Below are 22,962 nucleotides of genomic sequence, written 5' to 3'. Positions count from 1 at the left end.
CATCACGAATAATTTCACATTCAAACATTTAAATTGAACAACAATTCCATGTGAATCTGATAACTCTGATGTGTAGACTTTCCACTGTAGAGTTTATGTCATCTTATCATTGATGAGAATGTCTCAGATGACAACCGAACTGACATCATATTCATGAAGTACCACCGCATATGTTCAATTGGTTGGATTACCAGAATATAGTTAATTTACCCTCATCTTCTGATGTTCCCAGAATCTCTATGTTAACTAAGGGATTTGCAAATGTAACATCAGTAGGGTAGAGAGAGGAAAAAGGGGGTGAGAGGTATTTATGACTGTCATAAACCTACCCCCGGGTCAATGTCATGACATCACACATACACCCTGACCACACATACACCCTCATCCCACATACACCCTCATCACACATACAGCCTGACCACACATACATCCTCATCACACATACACCCTCATCACACATACATCGTCATCACACATACACCCTTACCACACATACACCCTGTCTGTCTATCACACATATTCTACATGCAATAACTATTCTAATGTATCTCTCTCTCTTTCTCTCGCTTTCGCTCTCTCTCTCTCTCTCTCTCTCGCTTTTGCTCTCTGTCTCTCTCGCTCTCTCGCTCTCTCTCTCTCTCGCTCTCTCGCTCTCTTGCTCTCTCGCTCTCTCTCTGTCTCTGTCCCTGTCTCTCTCTTGCTTTCTCTGTCTCTGTCCCTGTCTCTGTCCCTGTCTCTGTCCCTGTCTCTCTCTCTGTCCCTCCAGCAGAGACATCAGTGCAGCAGGACAGTAAGCAAGTCCAGGTGGATCTCCAGGATATGGGTTATGAGACGTGTGGCCGCAGTGAGAATGAGGCTAACAGGGAGGAGACCAGCAGCCCAGGTACAGCATTTACTATTACGCTATGTCCTTAGCACTACAAACACCTGCAGGTCATCTTTACACTGAAGTACTGTCTCACCCACATCCCCCTCTATTCCTCTCAGAGTTTGACGATCTAGAGATGTGCACGTCTCTGGATTGCGGCGGCTCTCAGTGGTGGTCAGGCACTGTGCATCCTGGGAAGGCCGGTCCTCCAACATCAACCTCAGAGGCTGACAACATGACATCTCTCCAGCGATTGGTTGAGGACCTTCGCTCCCAGCTCTCCCGCTCTCAGACAGTGATCCGGAGCCTCCAGGGCCGCCTGCGCTCTCTTTCCACCTCCAGCGAACTCTCCATTGGCCCCTCCATCCACCGCAAGGTCAACTGGGGAGTCCAGTTCCATGCCTCGCCCTCACAGAGCGGCCCAGAGGAGGACGAGGGCTGGGAGTCGTCAGGTGGTGGTCTGGGGCACTCGCCACGCCACCCCAAACCTGACAAGGACCTCCAGGAGCTGGTGTCCCGCGTGGGAGCCCTGGAGGACCAGCTGAGAAAGGGCAAAGGGACCGCAACGCCCACCGAGGAGGGCAAGGCTACCAGCTGGCCTGGGCCGGGGTAAGTAGTGCCACCACCACCACCACCACCACTCCTAGGTCCACCACCACCACCACACCTAGTCCACCACCACACCTAGTCCACCATCACCACCACACCTAGTCCACCATCACCACCACCACCACCACCACACCTAGTCCACCACCACCACCAACACCACCAGCACCACCACACCTAGTCCACCACCATCACCACCACACCTAGTCCACCACCACCACCACCATCACACCTAGTCCAACATCACCACACCTAGTCCACCATCACCATCACACCTAGTCCACCACCACCACACCTAGTCCACCATCACCATCACACCTAGTCCACCACCACCGTTCCTGGTCCAAAACACCTAGTCCACCACACCTTGTCCACCACAACCACCACCACCACCACACCTAGTCCACCATCACCACCACACCTAGTCCACCACACCTAGTCCACCACAACCACCACCACACCTAGTCCACCACCACATTTCCTAGTCCACCACACCGAGTCCACCATACCTAGTCCACAACCACCACACCTAGTCCACCACCACCACACCTAGTCCACCACCACCACACCTAGTCCACCACCACACATAGTTCACCACCACACCTAGTCCACCACCACCACACCTAGTCCACCACCACCACACCTAGTCCACCACCACCACACCTAGTCCACCACCACAACCACCACCACACATAGTTCACCACCACCACAACACCTAGTCCACCACACATAGTCCACCACAACCACCATCACCACATCTAGTCCACCTCACCTGTTCCACCACCACCACCACCACACCTGGTCCACCGCCACCACCACACCTGGTCCACCGCCACCACCACACCTGTTCCACCACCACCACCACCACACCTGGTCCACCACCATCACCACACCTAGTCCACCACCACCACCACCACGCCTAGTCCACCACACCTGGTCCACCACCACCACCACACCTAGTCCACCACCACCACCACACCTAGTCCACCACACCTAGTCCACCACCTCCTGTTGACTCATCCTTCAACCTCTGTCTGTCTCTTTGTAGGAAGTTTAACACTCTGATCCAGGCCCAGGCCCGTGAACTGTCCCACCTGCGCCAGAGGATGCGTGAGGGGCGCGGGGTGTGCCACATCTTGACCCAGCACCTGGGTGACACCACCAAGGCCTTCGAGGAGCTGCTTCGTGCCAACGACATAGACTACTACATGGGCCAGAGCTTCAGAGAACAGCTGGCACAGAGCAGCGCCCTGGCACAGAGAGTCAGCACCAAGATCAGCGGACGTGAGTGGAGAGGAGAAAACACATGACAAATGCACGATGGCACACAAATAGCACTTAATGGACACAAAAGGACACAATGGCACAATGCACATACGATTACAGCTACCTAATATTCTTTATTTATTTTATTTTAATTTTACCTTTGTTTAACCAGGTAGGCAAGTTGAGAACAAGTTCTCATTTACAACTGCGACCTGGCCAAGATAAAGCAAAGTAGTTCGACACATACAACGACACAGAGTTACACATGGAGTAAAACAAACATACAGTCAATAATACAGTATAAACAAGTCTATATACGATGTGAGCAAATGAGGTGAGATAAGGAAGGTAAAGGCAAAAGAAAGGCCATGGTGGCAAAGTAAATACAATATAGCAAGTAAAACACTGGAATGGTAGATTTGCAGTGGAAGAATGTGCAAAGTAGAAATAATGGGGTGCAAAGGAGCAAAATAAATCAAATAAATACATTTTAAAATAAATACATTTACCTAGCAGGGTCTTGTAGATGACCTGGAACCAGTGGGTTTGGCGACGAGTATGAAGCGAGGGCCAGCCAATGAGAGTGTACAGGTCGCAGTGGTGGGTAGTATATGGGGCTTTGGTGACAAAACGGATGGCACTGTGATAGACTGCATCCAGTTTGTTGAGTAGGGTGTTGGAGGCTATTTTGTAAATGACATCGCCATAGTTGAGGATCGGTAGGATGGTCAGTTTTACGAGGGTATGTTTGGCATGAGTGAAGGATGCTTTGTTGCGAAATAGGAAGCCAATTCTAGATTTAACTTTGGATTGAAGATGTTTGATGTGAGTCTGGAAGGAGAGTTTACAGTCTAACCAAACACCTATGTATTTGTAGTTGTCCACATATTCTAAGGCAGAACCGTCCAGAGTAGTGATGCTGGGCGGGCGGGAAGGTGTCGGTGAAGAGAATGCATTTCGTTTTACTTGTATTTAAGAGCAGTTGGAGGCTACGGAAGGAGAGTTGTATGGCATTGAAGCTCGTCTGGAGGGTAGTTAACACAGTGTCCAAAGAAGGGCCAGAAGTATACAGAATGGTGTCGACTGCGTAGAGGTGGAGTCACCAGCAGCAAGAGCGACATCACTGATGTATACAGAGAAAAGAGTTGGCCCAAGAATTGAACCCTGTGGCACCCCCATAGAGACTGCCAGAGGCCCGGACAACAGGCCCTATGATTTAACACACTGAACTCTATCTGAGAAGTAGTTGGTGAACCAGGCGAGGCAATCATTTGAGAAACCGAGGCTGTTGAGTCTGCTGATGAGGATGTGGTGATTGACAGAGTCGAAAGCCTTGGCCAGATCAATGACTACGGCTGCACAGTATTGTTTCTTATCGATGGAGTTTATGATATCGTTTAGGACCTTGAGCGTGGCTGAGGTGCACCCATGACCAGCTCTGAAACCAGATTGCATAGTGGAGAAGATACAGTGGGATTCGAAATGGTCAGTAATCTGTTTGTTAACTTGGCTTTCAAAGACCTTAGAAAGGCAAGGTAGGATAGATATAGATCTGTAGCAGTTTGGGTCAAGAGTGTCTCCCTTTTGAAGAGGGGGATGACCGCAGCTACTTTCCAATCTTTGTGAATCTCAGACGACACGAAAGAGAGGTTGAACAGGCTAGTAATAGGGGTTGCAAAAATGTAGGCAGATAATTTTAGAAAGAAAGGGTCCAGATTGTCTAGCCAGGCTGATTTATAGGGGTCCAAATTTTGCAGCTCTTGCAGAACATCAGCTGACTGGATTTGGGAGAAGGAGAAATTGGGAAAGCTTGGGTGAGTTGCTGTGGGGGGTGCAGTGCTGTTGACCGGCGTAGGGGTAGGTGGAAAGCATGGCCAGCCGTAGAAAAATGCTTATTGAAATTCTCAATTATAGTGGATTTATCGGTTGTGACAGTTTCCTATCCTCAGTGCAGTAGTCAGCTGGGAGGAGGTGATCTTATTCTCCATGGACTTTACAGTGTCCTAGAACTTTTTTGAGTTTGTGTTGCAGGAATTTGTGTTTGAAAAAGCTAGCCTTGGCTTTTCCAACTGCCTGTGTATATTTGTTCCTAACTTCCCTGAAAAGTTACATATCACGGGGGCTATTCGATGCTAATGCAGACCGTCACAGGATGTTTTTGTGCTGGTTAAGGGCAATCAGGTCTGGAAAGAACCAAGGGCTATATCTGTTCCTGGTTCTACATTTTTTTGAATGGACATGCTTATTTAAGATGGTGAGGATGGCATTTTTAAAGAATAACCAGGCTTCCTCTACTGACGGGATGAGGTTAATATCACTCCAGGATACCCCGGCCAGGTCGATTATCACTCCAGGATACCCCGGCTCCGCTCTCTCCACTGGCTTCCAGTTGAAGCTCGCATCCGCTACAAGACCATGGTGCTTGCCTACGGAGCTGTGAGGGGAACGGCACCGCAGTACCTCCAGGCTCTGATCAGGCCCTACACCCAAACAAGGGCACTGCGTTCATCCACCTCTGGCCTGCTCGCCTCCCTACCACTGAGGAAGTACAGTTCCCGCTCAGCCCAGTCAAAACTGTTCGCTGCTCTGGCCCCCCAATGGTGGAACAAACTCCCTCACGACGCCAGGACAGCGGAGTCAATCACCACCTTCCGGAGACACCTGAAACCCCACCTCTTCAAGGAATACCTAGGATAGGATAAAGCAATCCTTCTCACCCCCCCTTAAATGATTTAGATGCACTATTGTAAAGTGGCTGTTCCACTGATGTCAGAAGGTGAATTCACCAATTTGTAAGTCGCTCTGGATAAGAGCGTCTGCTAAATGACTTAAATGTAAATGTAGAAAGGCCTGCTCGCTGAAGTGTTTCAGGGAGCGTTTGACAGTGATGAGTGGAGGTCGTTTGACTGCTGACCCATTACTGATACAGGCAATGAGGCAGTGATAGCTGAGATCTTGGTTGAAAACAGCAGAGGTGTATTTAGAGGGCAAGTTGGTTAGGATGATATCTATGAGGGTGCCCGTGTTTACGGCTTTGGGGTTGTACCTGGTAAGTTCATTGATATTTTGTGTGAGACTGAGAGCAACAAGCTTAGATTGTAGGATGGCCGTGGTGTTAAGCATATCCCAGTTTAGGTCACCTAGCAGCACGATCTCTGAAGATAGATGGGGGGCAATCAGTTCACATATGGTGTCCAGAGCAGAGGGTGGTCTTTTGCAAGTGGCAACGGTGAGAGACTTGTTTTTAGAGAGGTGGATTTTTAAAAGTAGAAGTTCAAATTGTTTGGGTACAGACCTGAATAGTAGGGCAGAACTCTGAAGGTTATCTCTGCAGTAGATTGCAACACCGCCCCCTTTGGCCGTTCTATCTTGTCTGAAAATGTTGTAGTTAGGTATGGAGATTTCAGAGTTTTTGGTGGTCTTCCTAAGCCAGGATTCAGACATGGCTAGGACATCCGGGTTGGCAGAGTGTGCTAAAGCAGTGAATAAAACAAACTTAGGGAGGAGGCTTCTAATGTTAACATGCATGAAACCAAGGCTTTTAAGGTTACAGAAGTCAACAAAAGAGCCTGGATTTATCTCTACATCACCAGAGGAAGAGAGGAGTAGGATAAGGGTATGGCTAAAAGCTATGAGAATTGGTCGTCTAGGATGTCCGGAACAGAGAGTAAAAGGAGCAGGTTTCTGGGGGCGATAAAATAGATTCAAGGTATAATGTACAGACAAAGGTATAGTAGGTTGTGAATTCAGTGAGGTAAACCTAGGCATTGAGTGATGATGAGAGAGATATTGTCTCTAGAAACATCATTGAAACCACGTGGTATCATCACATATGTGGGGGGTGGAACTGAAGGGTTGGATAAGGTATATTGAGCAGGGCTAGAGGCTCTACAGTGAAATAAGCCAATAAACACTAACCAGAACAGCAATGGACAAGGCATATTGACATTAAGGAGAGGCATGCTTAGCTGAGTGATCATAAGGGTCCAGTTAGTAGTGAGGTTGGTTGGGGTCACGGCGATTCAGACAGCTAGCCGGGCCATCGGTAGCAAGCTAGCAGTAGACTGAGGTCTATTTTTAGCCACCTTGTGCGTTTCCGTTGGTAGATTAGTGGGGTTCCGTGTGGTAGAGGGGACCAATCCAATTGTCAAAACAGTTATAGTGGCCCAGGAAAACTGTCCGATAAGACCTATTCAGCTAGCAGCCGATATGCTCAAGACAGCTCACGAATAATGGGCCGCAGTTAGCAGATGGGCCAGTTGAAAAACTCCCTCGGGCAGATAACGCTGGTAGTCCAGTCATGAAGGCACGGTGGAGCTCTGCATCGGCAGTAAAACGGGTCCGGATAGGTGATTTTAGCCCATGAGTGGCTGATGGAACTCTTCAGCTGGCTAGCCATGGGATAATTGGGGTTTGCCCCGGGACCAACGTTAGCCAACAGTCACTCGGATAGCAGCTATCTAGCTGCAAGATCCGGGTGAAAATGTCCAGAGCTTGCGGTAGGAATCAGGGGATATGGAGAGAAAATAGGTCCGGTATGCTCTGATCTGAGTCGCGTTGTACAAAACTGGTGCCTAGCTTTCCGAGCTAAAGGATAGCTGATGACCGCTAGCCGTGGTTAGCTGAATACTAACGTTAGCTAGAGAACTGGCTAGCTTTTGTTGTGGATTTCAGATTTGAGGTGAATAATACATTTAAAAGAAACAAATTCACACCACATTTGGTGAGGTGCGTTGCAGGAGAGTGTTGTGAAGTTGAGTTTTTAGAAGAAAAAAAAAATATATATATATAAAAAGATATGCGAAGAAAATATATATAAACACGGGACACGCTGAGGATCAAGGATGTCTGATTGCTACGCCATCTTGGAAAAATTAAAAATATACTCAATCTTCAACATGTTTTAACTTTACAGCACCGACATTTGCGAACAGAATTTCTCACTTATGTCCAACAAGATAAGCCTGAGTGTGTGTGACCTTGTATGTGTGATGGACCTGTGTGTTTACTGACCACATAGATGTAATGTCTCTCTCCTCTCTCATCCCCTCTCTTCAGGAGACCATCCCAAGATTCCTGACGACAAGACTGGCACAGAGCTGCTCGCCATACGGTACGTCTGCCAGTTGGTGTGTGTGTGCATATGTCTGGCATCAATGCAACAGCATTAAATCATTAGCAGTGTAATCTCTGTGTGTTGTGGTTGTTGACGTTGCTGTATGGCTGGACATTTTGGCAGTTGGAAAATATTGATTGTTGTTTGGGGGCCTGTGTCCTCCAGGGGGGTTATACAGCGTTTTTGTTTGTCACTCGATCAGTGATCCACACAGACGATCAATCAGTCTGATTAACTCACTGGCAGGACCAGCACGTTAGACAGGTGGCAGTGACGATCAACAGAGATGGAGATCGAACAGTTGCTCATGTCTCTAACGACGTCAGATCCCAATCCAATAAACCACTGTGGCTGTCATTGTAGGAGTGAGAGGCAGATCTCTCCATCTCCTTCATTTCCCTCACTGTGTCTATCCACCATATTTCTCTGCTTCTCATTTTTTTCGCTCACCCTCTTTAATCCTTTACCCCCTCATGCTGGTGGACATGTTTAACGTGGCTGGTTTTTAATAGCGTTAGCCACATTAGCGTTAATGCTAACACGTTGAGTCAGGGCCATGCTGTATGATGTCACCAGTGCTTACCAGCCCCATGGGGACAGTGATTGATGAGGAGCGTTGTGATTGGATGAACCCACTGCCCTCCCTCTGCCTCACTATGATTGCCATGGCAACAGCCTCCGATCGCCACGGGAGATTTGATAAGGCGCCCTCTTTATCCCCTTCCCACCCTGTCTCTCTCTCGCTGTGTGTGTGTGTGTGTGTGTGTGTGTGTGTGTGTGTGTGTGTGTGTGTGTGTGTGTGTGTGTGTGTGTGTGTGTGTGAGAGTGTGTGAGAGTGAGAGAGAGAGGATTAGCCAGTTGACCAGGTCGCAGGGGTCTGGGCACGAGGTCAGTTGTCTGTGAAGATTCACACTGTCCTCTGTTTGGGTTTAGAATCAGAGAAAGTGTGTGAGCACGAGAGAGGGAGAGAGAACCCCCCCCCACACACACACACACACACACAATGAGCAGAACCTGACAAACATTGTATTCCTGTGTCGACTTGCATGGTCCTCTGGGGAACTGCCTCTCCGAGCTGTGACATAGTCCTCATCAAGTAGGATGGTGAATAACCACTGTCCTGGATTATGGGGTCATATGTGCTGTGCAGCCAGTGGCCTGGTAAGGCTGTCACCTGGAAGGCCCTGGTATCTGATTACATAGAGGACATCTGATTACATAGAGTTAGAGGGGCAGCCAGTTAGAGGGGCAGCCAGTTAGAGGGGCAGCCAGTTAGAGGGGCAGCCAGTTAGGGGGTCAACCAGTTAGAGGGTCAACCAGTTAGAGGGTCAACCAGTTAGAGGGGCAGCCAGTTAGAGGGGCAGCCAGTTAGAGGGGCAGCCAGTTAGAGGGTCAACCTGTTAGGGGGTCAACCAGTTAGAGGGTCAACCAGTTAGAGGGTCAACCAGTTAGAGGGTCATCAGTTAGAGGGTCAACCAGTTAGAGGGGCAGCCAGTTAGAGGGTCAACCAGTTAGAGGGGCAGCCAGTTAGAGGGTCAACCAGTTAGAGGGGCAGCCAGTTAGAGGGGCAGCCAGTTAGAGGGTCAACCTGTTAGGGGGTCAACCAGTTGAGGGTCAACCAGTTAGAGGGTCAACCAGTTAGAAGGTCAACCAGTTAGAGGGGTAGCCTGTTAGAGGGTCAACCTGTTAGGGGGTCAACCAGTTAGAAGGTCAACCAGTTAGAGGGGCAGCCTGTTAGAGGGTCAACCAGTTAGAGGGTCAACCAGTTAGAAGGTCAACCAGTTAGAGGGGTAGCCTGTTAGAGGGTCAACCAGTTAGAGGGTCAACCAGTTAGAGGGTCAACCAGAGAGGGTCATCCTGTTAGAAGGGCAGCCTGTTAGAGGGTCAACCAGTTATAGAGGCAGCCTGTTAGAAGGGCAGCCTGTTAGAAGGGCAGCCTGTTAGAGGGTCAACCAGTTATAGAGGCAGCCTGTTAGAAGGGCAGCCTGTTAGAAGGGCAGCCTGTTAGAGGGGCAGTCTGTTAGAAGGGAAGCCTGTTAGAGGGGCAGGATGTTAGAACGGCAGCCTGTTAGAATGGCAGCCTGTTAGAGGGTCAACCAGTTATAGAGGCAGCCTGTTAGAAAGGCAGCCTGTTAGAGGGGCAGCCTGTTAGAAGGGCAGCCTGTTAGAGGGGCAGCCTGTTAGAAGGGCAGCCTGTTAGAAGGGCAGCCTGTTAGAGGGTTAATGCTGAAAATCTAGTCTTTCTTGCTCTTTGGTGATTGCTAAAAGAACAGTCTTCTTTTCCCTCATCTGAAGCAGTGGCTTCTCAGGCTGCTGAGATGTGAGATGACAATAATGTCCTATTCCTTATATTATATATTCCTTATATTCCCCACTACTTTTGACCTACAGTATATATATAATGCACTGCTTAATTGTCACTATAGGGAATAGGATGTCAAATCACATTTAATTGGTCACATACACATGGTTAGCAGATGTTAATGCAAGTGTAGCGAAATGCTTGTGCTTCTAGTTCTGACCATGCAGTAATATAACAATTTCATTATACACACAAGTGTAAAGGAGTGAATAGGAATATGTACATATATGGGTGAGCGATGGCCGAACGGCATAGGCAAGATGCAGTAGATGGTATAGAGTACAGTATATACATATGAGATGAGTAATGTAGGGTATATGAACATTATATAAAGTGGCATTGTTTAAAGTGACTAGTGATACACTTATTACATTACATTTTTAATTATTAAAGTGGCTTGAGATTTGAGTTAGTATGTTGGCAGCAGTCACTCAATGTTAGTGATGGCTGTTTAACAGTCTGATGGCCTTGAGATAGAAGCTGTTTTTCAGGCTCTCGGTCCCAGCTTTGATGCACTGACCTCGCCTTCTGGATGATAGCGAGGTGAACAGGCAGTGGCTCGGGTGGTTCAGGTCCCTGATGATATTTTTGGCCTTCCTGTGTAATCGGGTGGTGTAGGTGTCCTGGAGGGCAGGTAGTTTGCCCCAGGTGATGCGTTGTGCAGACCTCACTACCCTCTGGAGAGCCTTGCGGTTGTGGGCGGAGCAGTTGCCGTACCAGGCGGTGATACAGCCCGACAGGATGCTCTCGATTGTGCATCTGTAAAAGTTTGTGAGTGTTTTTGGTGACAAGCCAAATTTCTTCAGCCTCCTGAGGTTGAAGAGGCGCTGCTGCGCCTTCTTCACCACCCTGTCTGTGTGGGTGGACCATTTCAGTTTGTGTACACCAAGGAACTTAAAACTTTCCACCTCCTCCACTACTGTCCCGTTGATGTGGTTAGGGGGGTGCTCCCTCTTCTGTTTCCTGAAGTCCACAATCATCTCCTTTGTTTTGTTGACGTTGAGTGTGAGTTTATTTTCCAGACACCACACTCCAAGGGCCCTCACCTCCTCCCTGTAGGCCGTCTCGTCATTGTTGGTAATCAAGCCTACCACTGTAGTGTCGTCTGCAAACTTGATGATTGAGTCGTGGGTGAACAGGGAGTACAGGAGAGGGCTGTGAACGCACCCCTGTGGGGCCCCAGTGTTGAGGATCAACAGGGTGGAGATGTTGTAACCTACCCTCACCAACTGGGGGCGGCCCGTCAGAAAGTCCAGGACCCAGTTGCACAGGGCGGGGTTGAGACCCAGGCTCTCGAGCTTAATGACGAGTTTGGAGGGTACTATGGTGTTAAATGCTGAGCTGTAATCGATGAACAGCATTTTTACATAGGTATTCCTCTTGTCCAGATGGGTTAGGGCAGTGTGCAGTGTGATTGTGATTGCGTCGTCTGTGGACCTATTGGGGCGGTATGCAAATTGGAGTGGGTCTAGGGTGTCAGGTAGGGTGGAGGTGATATGATCCTTGACTAGTCTCTCAAAGCACTTCATGATTACGGAAGTGAGTGCTACGGGGCGATAGTCATTTAGCTCAGTTACCTTAGCTTTCTTGGGAACAGGAACAATGGTGGCCCCCTTGAAGCATGTGGGAACAGCAGACTGGGATAGGGATTGATTGAATTTGTCCTTAAACACACCAGCCAGCTGGTCTGTGCATGCTCTGAGGACATGGCTAGGGATTCCGTCTGGTCCGGCAGCCTTGTGAGGGTTAACACGTTTACATGTTTTACTCACGTTGCCTACAGTGGAGTAGAGCCCGCAGGTTTTGGTAGCGGGCCGTGTCAGTGGCACTGTATTGTCCTCAAAGCAAACAAAGAAGTTGTTTAGTTTGTCTGGGAGCAAGACGTCGGTGTCCGCGACGGGGCTGGTTTTCTTTTTGTAATCCGTGATTGACTGTAGACCCTGCCACTTACGTCTCGTGTCTGAGCCGTTGAATTGCGACTCTACTTTGTCTCTATACTGACGCTTAGCTTGTTTGATTGCCTTGCGGAGGGAATAGCTACACTGTTTGTATTTGGTCATGTTTCTGGACGCCTTGCCATGATTAAAAGCAGTGGTTTGTGCTTTCAGTTTTGCTCGAATGCTGCCAAAAATCCACGGTTTCTGGTTGGGGAAGGTTTTAATAGTTGCTGTAGGTACAACATCACCAATGCACTTGCTAATAAACTTGCTCCCCCCCGAATCAGCATATACATCAATGTTGTTGTTCGATGCCATCCGGAACATATCCCAGTCCACGTGATCGAAGCAATCTTGAAGCGTGTAATCAGATTGGTCGGACCAGCGTTGTACAGACCTGAGCATGGGCGTTTCCTGTTTTAGTTTCTGTCTATAGGCTGGGAGCAACAAAATGGAGTTGTGGTCAGATTTGCGGAAAGAGGGGCTGGGGAGGGCTTTGTTTTGGGTTGCCTGCTGGGATCCGATCCATTGTCTTGGGTGGTGGACCAAACAGAGGATCCGCTTCGGGAAAGTCCTATTCCTGGTCATAATGTTGGTAAGTTGACGTTGCTCTTATATCCAATAGTTCCTCCCGGCTGTATGTAATAAAACCTAATATTTCCTGGGGTAACAATGTAAGAAATAACACATAAAAAAAACAAAATACTGCATAGTTTCCTAAGAATGCGAAGCGAGGCGGCCATCTCTGTCGGCGCCATGGTTTTATGTTATTTCATGTTATGACAGATTGCTCCCAGGCCCCTACACAGAACACAGCATCTGAGTCAGCATAGAAAGCAACCTCTGTGCCATGCCAGGGTGTTGGGGCGATATACACTAAGCACACGGTAGCCGTAACTGTGGCCCAGATTTCTTTTCTTCTTCGTCTTCTCTCATTTGAAGCAAAACTGTGGAGATTGTTGAGAGCAGGGCCAGGCATTGCATTGTGGGTAGTTAGAGGTGCCTCTCCCACTCTCATGAAAGAGAAAGATAGATAGAGCTGCAGTATGCTCCACAGCTGGCCAACCAGATACGGAGGACTTAAATGTGTTTTAGTGCCAGTCGACGGAGGACTCAAATGTGTTTTAGTGCCAGTTGACTCATTTAGGATGAGCCCGTAATTGAGTGAGAAAAAAGAGGGGATTTGTATTGGTTTGATTCACTTGTGCGCGTGTGTGTGCGTGTGTGTGCGTGTGTGTGGGCGTGTGTGTGCATGTGTGTGCGTGAGAGTATTAGGTGTGGGTTGGTTTTTCTATCTTTGTGGGGACCTAAAATTCTCCCTCGTGGGGACATGTCCCACATCCCCATGAGGACAAAGGCTATTATAAGCTTAGGGGATAGGTTAGAATTAGAGTTACGGTAAGGGTAGGGATTAGTGTTTAGGGTTATGGGTTAAGGTTAGGGTTAAGGTTAAGGTTAGATTTAGGGTTAAGGTTTAGGGTTAGAGAAAATTGGACTTTGATTGGAAATCAATTTTTAGGTCCCCACTAGGATAGAAGAACAAAACGTGTGTGTGTGTGTGATGTAACATGGCTCAGGCTCTTGCTGCAGTGCTGGATTCAGAGCAAGGTGTTGACATGGGCACTAATCAGGTTAAGTTATTAAGACCTCATGGTACAGTGAACTGGGTCAGGAGCAGTTCAAGCTACAGAGAGATAGAGAGAGAGACAGGGAGAGAGAGAGACGGGTGGGAGAGAGAGGCGGGTGGGAGAGAGAGGCGGGTGGGGGAGAGAGAGAGGCGGGTGGGAGAGAGAGAGGCGGGTGGGAGAGAGAGAGAGGCGGGTGGGAGAGAGAGAGAGGCGGGTGGGGAGAGAGAGAGAGGCGGGTGGGGAGAGAGAGGCGGGGGGAGAGAGAGAGGCGGGGGGAGAGAGAGGGGCGGGTGAGAGAGAAAGAGGCGGGTGGGAGAGAGAGGGGCGGGTGGGAGAGAGAGGCGGGGTGGGAGAGAAAGAGACGGAGAGGAGAGAGAGAGAGGCGGGGAGGAGAGAGAGAGGCGGGGAGGAGAGAGAGATGTTGGGGGAGAGAGAGGCGTGGCGGAGAGAGAGAGAGGCGGGTGGGAGAGAGAGGTGGGAAGGAGAGAGAGAGCGGCGTGGGGAGGAGAGAGAGAGGCGGGGAGGAGAGAGAGAGGCGGGGAGAGAGAGAGAGAGAGAGGCAGGTGGGAGAGATAGGCGGGGAGGTGAGAGAGAGAGGCGGGGAGGTGAGAGAGAGAGGCGGGTGGGAGAGAGAGAGAGGCGGGTGGGAGAGAGAGAGGCGGAGGGGGGGAGAGAGCGAGAGAGACAGATAGAGGCAGGGGGAGAGAGTTGGAGAGAGAGAGACACAGAGAGAGAAAGGGAGAGCGAGAGACTGAATCAGAGAGCGGGAGCAAGAGAAGAGCAAAGCCTGGTATAGAGCACCATCCAGCTCAGTCTCAGTATTCTGTAAAACTACAGGAGCGTTACGGAGAATCAGGGCTCTGACATGTACAATGGTGGTTTCTCTGAACACCTGGACTTTTTCAAAGGGGATGCGTTGACTACAGTACCTGGAATTCTACTTTGGATCTTAATCTTTTTTTTTTTTGTGGATTTTAGAGACATTTTGTGTTCCTTTTTTGACCTGCGCTATCTCTTCAAAAACCCAGTTAGTTGAAATAAAATGTAACAAGAATTGTTTTTTTGAGAAACAGATTCACATTCCAGGACCTACAGACAGAGTGGTTCACAGAACATTTAGCAAAGGGTCGAATGGGGCCAGGTTTTTGAGCCAGCGCTGCAGTTTGAGTTATAAAACACACAGAAGGCTGACTAGGGTTATCTGACTCTTTATGTTTGACCATTCAGCCTCTCAGTCACAGAGCTTCTCTCTCCTCTGACTGGAGTGGGTTCCTAGTGCAGCCCCTAGGCCGGGATTCACCCGCTCTGATCTCTCCTTCCCTGGGAGAGAAACACCACTCTCTCCGGTCGCTCCGTGTTGTGTTTGGCTGCTGGTGGGAAAAGAGTGAAGAAACAGAAGGATCGGAAGCTCCCTCTTCCTTCCCGAGGTCCATCAAAAGTTTTTGGAAGCTTGGATTTGAAAACAGAGGAGTGAAGGAGGGAACTATTTGAGACACAGACAGGAAGAGAGAGACAGACAGGAAGAGAGAGACAGACAGGAAGAGAGAGAGACAGACAGGAATAGAGAGAGACAGACAGGAATAGAGAGAGACAGACAGGAAGAGAGACACAGACAGGAATAGAGAGAGACAGACAGGAATAGAGAGAGACAGACAGGAAGAGAGACACAGACAGGAATAGAGAGACACAGACAGGAATAGAGAGAGACAGACAGGAATAGAGAGAGACAGACAGGAAGAGAGACACAGACAGGAAGAGAGAAGGTGCTACTACTCTCCTCAGGCAGTGTGAGACTGAGTCACAGCGGGGTGAATAACTCTCCTCCTGCATCACCAGCCCACCAGCAAACAGTGACACTACCAGTGGTTCTTTACAGCAGAGACAGAGGAAATGCATTGGAAAGACCACTTGGTTAAAGAGAAGAGAAACGCCACCTGAGCTAAATTACTGCACAGCAGATTTGGGATTTCTGGGACCTTGTTGGGCTTGTCTGTATCGGACCAAACTGACCTGGGTCAGAATCTGCTTAGGAGACCGCGCTAGTCACAGTCACAGCGGCTGCTGTGGATACAGTGAGCACGTCTCTGTCTCTGGGTCTAATCTGGGGATTTACATTGCTTTTCACCTGATTGCTCATGACCAGTCCTCCCTACCTCCATCATGCTTTCTGGCACATTCCCCTTCCCATGACCTACCTACCAATCCGGGGATCACGACCTCATCATTAAGCGAATGAGCACTGACTGGTTACCATAGAGACCCAGTTGAGAGGCGTTGCCACGGCGACGACCCCCCACAACGAGGACGAGGACAACAACTGTCTCCCTGGTGTGAAGGAGGAGGAGCAGGAGGAACGGGAGCAGCAGAAAGGCCAGGATGGCTGCTCTCTAGCCCAGGGAGGAGGGTCTTCGGTGGGGAAGGCTGGCCAGGCGAGCAGTGGGCCCAGGCCAATGGCTCCCCTGTGGAAGGCCATGCTGTCTAAAAGCAGCCCTCTGTACAGAGACTCTCTGTTCTCCTTCTCTCTGTGGGAGAGCCGGGCCCAGGAGAGAGAACTGGTCCTGTATAGGAAAAACATTGACAGAGAAAGAAAGGCCCTGCACAGGCAGATGGAAAAGTACGACATAGTTATTTTTCTAGTAACATGAGAGTGATAGTAATCAGAGTGATACTAATCAGAGTGATACTAATCAGAATGATAGTAATCAGAGTGATACTAATCAGAGTGATAGTAATCAGAGTGATAGTAATCAGAATGATAGTAATCAGAGTGATACTAATCAGAGTGATACTAATCAGAGTGATACTAATCAGAATGATACTAATCAGAGTGATAGTAATCAGAGTGATACTAATCAGAGTGATAGTAATCAGAGTGATAGTAATCAGAATGATAGTAATCAGAGTGATACTAATCAGAGTGATACTAATCAGAGTGATACTAATCAGAGTGATACTAATCAGAGTGATAGTAATCAGAGTGATAGTAATCAGAGTGATAGTAATCAGAGTGATACTAATCAGAGTGATAGTAATCAGAGTGATAGTAATCAGAGTGATAGTAATCAGAGTGATACTAATCAGAGTTATAGTAATCAGAGTGATACTAATCAGAGTGATAGTAATCAGAGTGATAGTAATCAGAGTGATAGTAATCAGAGTGATACTAATCAGAGTGATAGTAATCAGAGTGATAGTAATCAGAGTGATAGTAATCAGAGTGATAGTAATCAGAGTGATACTAATCACAGTGATAGTAATCAGAATGATAGTAATCAGAGTGATACTAATCACAGTGATAGTAATCTCTGACTGTGTATTAATATACAGTAAGTCCTTCAGAAGAGAAGTGTGTGTGTGTGTGTGTGTGTGTGTGTGTGTGTGTGTGTGTGTGTGTGTGTGTGTGTGTGTGTGTGTGTGTGTGTGTGTGTGTGTGTGTGTGTGTGTGTGTGTGTGTGTGTGTGTGTGCGTGCGTGTGGAGGGATCAGGTTTAGATTGGTGAGTCGACCTTCACCCAGAGTGCTGCTATCAATTAATTAATTCAACTGATGGGGAACAGGATGTGTGTGTGTGTGCGTGTTTATCACATTCTGCTTGTTACAATTACATGTATGCATCCAAACTTACCGTGTTTCTGTGTTGATCCCTGTCTGTGTCTCTATTAGAGGTCGACCGAATATGATTTTTCAATGCCGATACCGATTATTGGAGGACCAAAAAGGCCGATACCGACTAATCAGCCAATTTTATTTATTTATTTGTAAAAATGACAATTACAACAATACTGAATGAACACTTATTTTAACTTAATATAATACATCAATAAAATCAATTTAGCCTCCAATAAATAATGAAACATGTTCAATTTGCTTTAAATAATGCAAAAACAAAGTGTTGGAGAAGAAAGTAAAAGTGCAATATGTGCCATATAAGAAAGATAACATTTAGGTTCCTTGCTCAGAACATGAGAACATATGAAAGCTGGTGGTTCCTTTTAACATGAGTCTTCAATATTCCCAAGTAAGAAGTTTTAGGTTGTAGTTATTATAGGAATTATAGGACTATTTCCCTCTATACCATTTGTATTTCATTAACCTTTGACAATTGGATGTTCTTATAGGCACTTTAGTATTGCCAGTGTAACAGTATAGCATCCCTCTCTTCGCTCCTCCCTGGGCTCGAATCAGGAACACAACGACAACAGCCACCCTCGAAGCAGCGTTACCCATGCAGAGCAAGGGGAACAACTACTAGAAGGCTCAGAGCGAGTGACGTTTGAAACGCTGTTAGTGCGCGGCTAACTAGCTAGCCATTTCACTTCTGTTACACCAGCCTCATCTCGGGAGTTGATAGGCTTGAAGTCATAAACAGCGCAATGCTTGACGCACAACGAAGAGCTGCTGACAAAACGCATGAAAGTGCTGTTTGAATGAATGTTTATGTGCCTGCTTCTGCCTACCACCGCTCAGTCAGATACTTAGATACTTGTATGCTTGTATGCTCAGTCACATTATATGCAACGCAGGACACGCTAGATAATATCTAGTAATATCATCAACCATGTGTAATTAACTAGTGATTATGATTGATGTTTTTTTATAAGATAAGTTGAATGCTAGCTAGCAACTTACCTTGGCTTACTGCATTCGCGTAACAGGCGAGTGCAACGAGAGAGAGGCAGGTCTTTATTGTGTTGGACTTGTTAACTGTAAGGTTGCAAGATTGGGTCCCCCGAGCTGACAAGGTGAAAATCTGTCGTTCTGCCCCTGAACGATGCAGTTAACCCACTGTTCCTAGGCCGTCATTGAAAATAAGAATGTGTTCTTAACTGACTTGCCTTAAATAAAGGTATAAAAAAAATAATAATAATAATTTTAAAAATCGGCAAATCGGCGCCCAAAAATACAGATTTCCGATTGTTATGAAAACTTGAAATCGGTCCTAATTAATCGGCCATTCCGATTAATCGGTCGACCTCTAGTCTTTATGTTGATCTCTGCCTGTCTGTGTCTCTGTGTCTGTGTTTATCCCTGCCTGTGTCTCTGTGTTGATCTCTGCCTGTCTGTGTCTCTGTGTCTGTGTTGATCTCTGCCTGTCTGTGTGTGTCTATGTTGATCTCTGCCTGTCTATGTCTCTGTGTCTATGTTGATCTCTGCCTGTCTGTGTCTCTGTGTCTATGTTGATCTCTGCCTGTCTATGTCTCTGTGTCTGTGTCAATCCCTGCCTGTCTGTGTTTCTGTGTTGATCCCTGCCTGTCTGTGTTTCTGTGTTGATCCCTGCCTGTCTGTGTCTCTGTGTCTGTGTCAATCCCTGCCTGTCTCTGTGTCTGTGTCAATCCCTGCCTGTCTGTGTCTGTGTCAATCCCTGCCTGTCTCTGTGTCTGTGTCAATCCCTGCCTGTCTCTGTGTCTGTGTCAATCCCTGCCTGTTTGTGTCTCTGTGTCTGTGTCAATCCCTGCCTGTCTGTGTCTCTGTGTCTGTGTCAATCCTTGCCTGTCTGTGTCTCTGTGTCTGTGTCAATCCCTGCCTGTCTGTGTCTCTGTGTCTGTGTCAATCCCTGCCTGTCTGTGTCTCTGTGTCTCTGTGTCAATCCCTGCCTGTCTGTGTCTGTGTCAATCCCTGCCTGTCTGTGTCTCTGTGTCTGTGTCAATCTCTGCCTGTCTGTGTCTCTGTGTCTGTGTCAATCCTTGCCTGTCTATGTCTCTGTGTCTCTGTGTCTGTGCTGATCCCTGTCTGTGTCTTTGTGTCAATCCCTGCCTGTCTGTGTCTCTGTGTCTGTGTCAATCCCTGCCTGTCTGTGTCTCTGTGTCTCTGTGCTGATCCCTGTCTGTCTCTGTGTCTGTGGGCAGTAAGCAGCTTCAGGAAGGATCAGATCAGATCACCAAGCCTCTTTCTCTGTCTGTAGAGAACAGGACAGCTAACAGCTTAATCATTCTTTGTTTTCTACATCTGTTAGCACTCTCTGGTGGTGTCACAATGCAGACACTGCCCACATCTAGACATCTCTGCTATTGAAAAGCCTGTTTTGTCCCGATTATCCTTCTGTCACTAGAGAGCAGGTGTATTGTTATTATGTGGGAAAGGACAAGATCACTGAGGGTCTCCTGTTTGTTTGTGTACAGGCTGAGTAAGGAGCTCCAACAGAAGGATGACGTGATCGATTCTCTCCGCGCCAAACTCACCCAGCATCAACCTCGTTCTGACACACCATGCAGTAGCCACGCCCTCTCTGACACCACCGACCAATCAGACCACATCTCCTTTGTGTCCGATGAGCAGGGCTCCACCAATGAGGATCTGGAGCCGTGCTCAGACATTGACGCGGCCAGTGAGTATGGCCAGGAGGACAGACATGCCTCCACTACAGCCAGTACAGGTACATGTGACCCATCACCTGGATTTTGTCCTATGTACAGTGCCTTGCGAAAGTATTCGGCCCCCTTGAACTTTGCGAACTTTTGCCACATTTCAGGCTTCAAAGAACTGAAAACTGCTGTTCACAAATGCTCTCCATCCAACCTCACTGAGCTCGAGTTGTTTTGCAAGGAGGAATGGGAAAAAATTTCAGTCTCTCGATGTGCAAAACTGATAGAGACATACCCCAAGCGACTTACAGCTGTAATCGCAGCAAAAGGTGGCGCGACAAAGTATTAACTTAAGGGGGCTGAATAATTTTGCACGCCCAATTGTTCAGTTTTTGATTTGTTAAAAAAGTTTGAAATATCCAATAAATGTCGTTCCACTTCATGATTGTGTCCCACTTGTTGTTGATTCTTCACAAAAAAATACAGTTTTATATCTTTATGTTTGAAGCCTGAAATGTGGCAAAAGGTTGCAAAGTTCAAGGGGGCCGAATACTTTCGCAAGGCACTGTATGTAGCAAGATCTGAAATTGTGTTTTTCATATTGATAAAAATAGAGACTCAGAGCTAGAAAATGGTATGTCATACACTGTAGTTGTGGAACAATAGGAAATGACATCTGCTTTGAATGTTGATAAACTTCTAACCCCACTTTTGACAAAATGACCCTTGAATGTTTTGGTACCTACTGGAGAGCTCTTCTTTGTCTCCACCCATTCAGGGTCGTTCACACCCTCTTAAGGCTTAGCCCCACCCATCTCTTTGAGGATTCACATGTGAGGCCATGTGCTAAACAGAGTGAAAATACACTTTATCTAGTCCTTGGCCTATATCCTAGTCTGACTTTGGTGCAGGTCGTATTGCTATTCACATTACCGTCTCTGGTAAACACACACTATATAAAACAAAATGTACGTTTATTTGTCACATCCACAGGATACAGAAGGTGTAAACGGTACAGTGAAATGGTTACTGGCATATTTACATAGTAGCAATATCAAAAACAGACAGATTCCAGATAAACATTAGATGATGCTTACCCAGACACACTCAGTGGACACTATGCAATGACCACCTCCCAGCCACATCTATCTCAGTGGACACTATGCAATGACCACCTCCCAGCCACATCTAGCTCAGTGGACACTATGCAATGACCACCTCCCAGCCACATCTAGCTAAGTGGACACTATGCAATGACCACCTCCCAGCCACATCTATCTCAGTGGACACTATGCTATAATCATCCCCCAGCCACATCTAGCTAAGTGGACACTATGCTATAACCATCCCCCAGCCACATCTAGCTAAGTGGACACTATGCAATGACCACCTCCCAGCCACATCTAGCTAAGTGGACACTATGCTATAACCACCTCCCAGACACATCTAGCTCAGTGGACACTATGCAATGACCATCCCCCAGCCACATCTAGCTAAGTGGAACTATGCAATGACCACCTCCCAGCCACATCTAGCTAAGTGGAACTATGCAATGACCACCTCCCAGCCACATCTAGCTCAGTGGACACTATGCAATAACCACCTCCCAGACACATCTAGCTCAGTGGACACTATGCAATGACCATCCCCCAGCCACATCTAGCTAAGTGGAACTATGCAATGACCACCTCCCAGCCACATCTAGCTAAGTGGAACTATGCAATGACCACCTCCCAGCCACATCTAGCTCAGTGGACACTATGCAATGACCACCTCCCAGCCACATCTATCTCAGTGGACACTATGCAATGACCATCTCCCAGCCACATCTAGCTAAGTGGACACTATGCAATGACCACCTCCCAGCCACATCTAGCTCAGTGGACACTATGCAATGACCACCTCCCAGCCACATCTATCTCAGTGGACACTATGCAATGACCACCTCCCAGCCACATCTAGCTCAGTGGACACTATGCAATGACCACCTCCCAGCCACATCTAGCTCAGTTGACACCATGCAATGACCACCTCCCAGCCACATCTAGCTAAGTGGACACTATACTATAACCATCCCCCAGCCACATCTAGCTAAGTGGACACTATGCTATGACCACCTCCCAGCCACATCTAGCTCAGTGGACACTATGCAATGACCACCTCCCAGCCACATCTATCTCAGTGGACACTATGCAATGACCACCTCCCAGCCACATCTAGCTAAGTGGACACTATGCAATGACCACCTCCCAGCCACATCTAGCTAAGTGGACACTATGCTATAACCATCCCCCAGCCACATCTAGCTAAGTGGACACTATGCTATAACCATCCCCCAGCCACATCTAGCTAAGTGGACACTATGCAATGACCACCTCCCAGCCACATCTAGCTAAGTGGACACTATGCTATGACCACCTCCCAGCCACATCTAGCTCAGTGGACACTATGCAATGACCACCTCCCAGCCACATCTAGCTAAGTGGACACTATGCTATAACCATCCCCCAGCCACATCTAGCTAAGTGGACACTATGCTATAACCATCCCCCAGCCACATCTAGCTAAGTGGACACTATGCAATGACCACCTCCCAGCCACATCTAGCTAAGTGGACACTATGCTATAACCATCCCCCAGCCACATCTAGCTCAGTGGACACTATGCTATGACCACCTCCCAGCCACATCTAGCTCAGTGGACACTATGCAATGACCACCTCCCAGCCACATCTATCTCAGTGGACACTATGCAATGACCACCTCCCAGCCACATCTAGCTCAGTGGACACTATGCAATGACCACCTCCCAGCCACATCTAGCTAAGTGGACACTATGCTATAACCATCCCCCAGCCACATCTAGCTAAGTGGACACT

General features: G+C 47.9%; 1 protein-coding gene across 2 annotated transcripts in view; it reads left to right on the top strand.

Moving 5' to 3' along the window:
* Positions 1-22,962, top strand: part of pde4dip (phosphodiesterase 4D interacting protein) — a 163,901-nt gene that overhangs the window by 113,861 nt on the left and 27,078 nt on the right. For both annotated transcript variants that reach the window (XM_064935988.1, XM_064935987.1), the window contains 5 exons: positions 767-883; positions 988-1,477; positions 2,523-2,758; positions 7,799-7,853; positions 19,902-20,155. In XM_064935988.1, the coding sequence (XP_064792060.1) occupies positions 767-883; positions 988-1,477; positions 2,523-2,758; positions 7,799-7,853; positions 19,902-20,155 (1,152 nt within the window). The remainder of the gene's footprint in view (positions 1-766; positions 884-987; positions 1,478-2,522; positions 2,759-7,798; positions 7,854-19,901; positions 20,156-22,962) is intronic.

The sequence above is a fragment of the Oncorhynchus masou genome, chromosome 24, assembly GCF_036934945.1.
Source record: "Oncorhynchus masou masou isolate Uvic2021 chromosome 24, UVic_Omas_1.1, whole genome shotgun sequence".
Lineage (NCBI taxonomy): Eukaryota > Metazoa > Chordata > Actinopteri > Salmoniformes > Salmonidae > Oncorhynchus > Oncorhynchus masou.
Note: the sequence above shows the minus strand (reverse complement) of the source record. Positions and strands in the feature narration are given on the sequence as shown.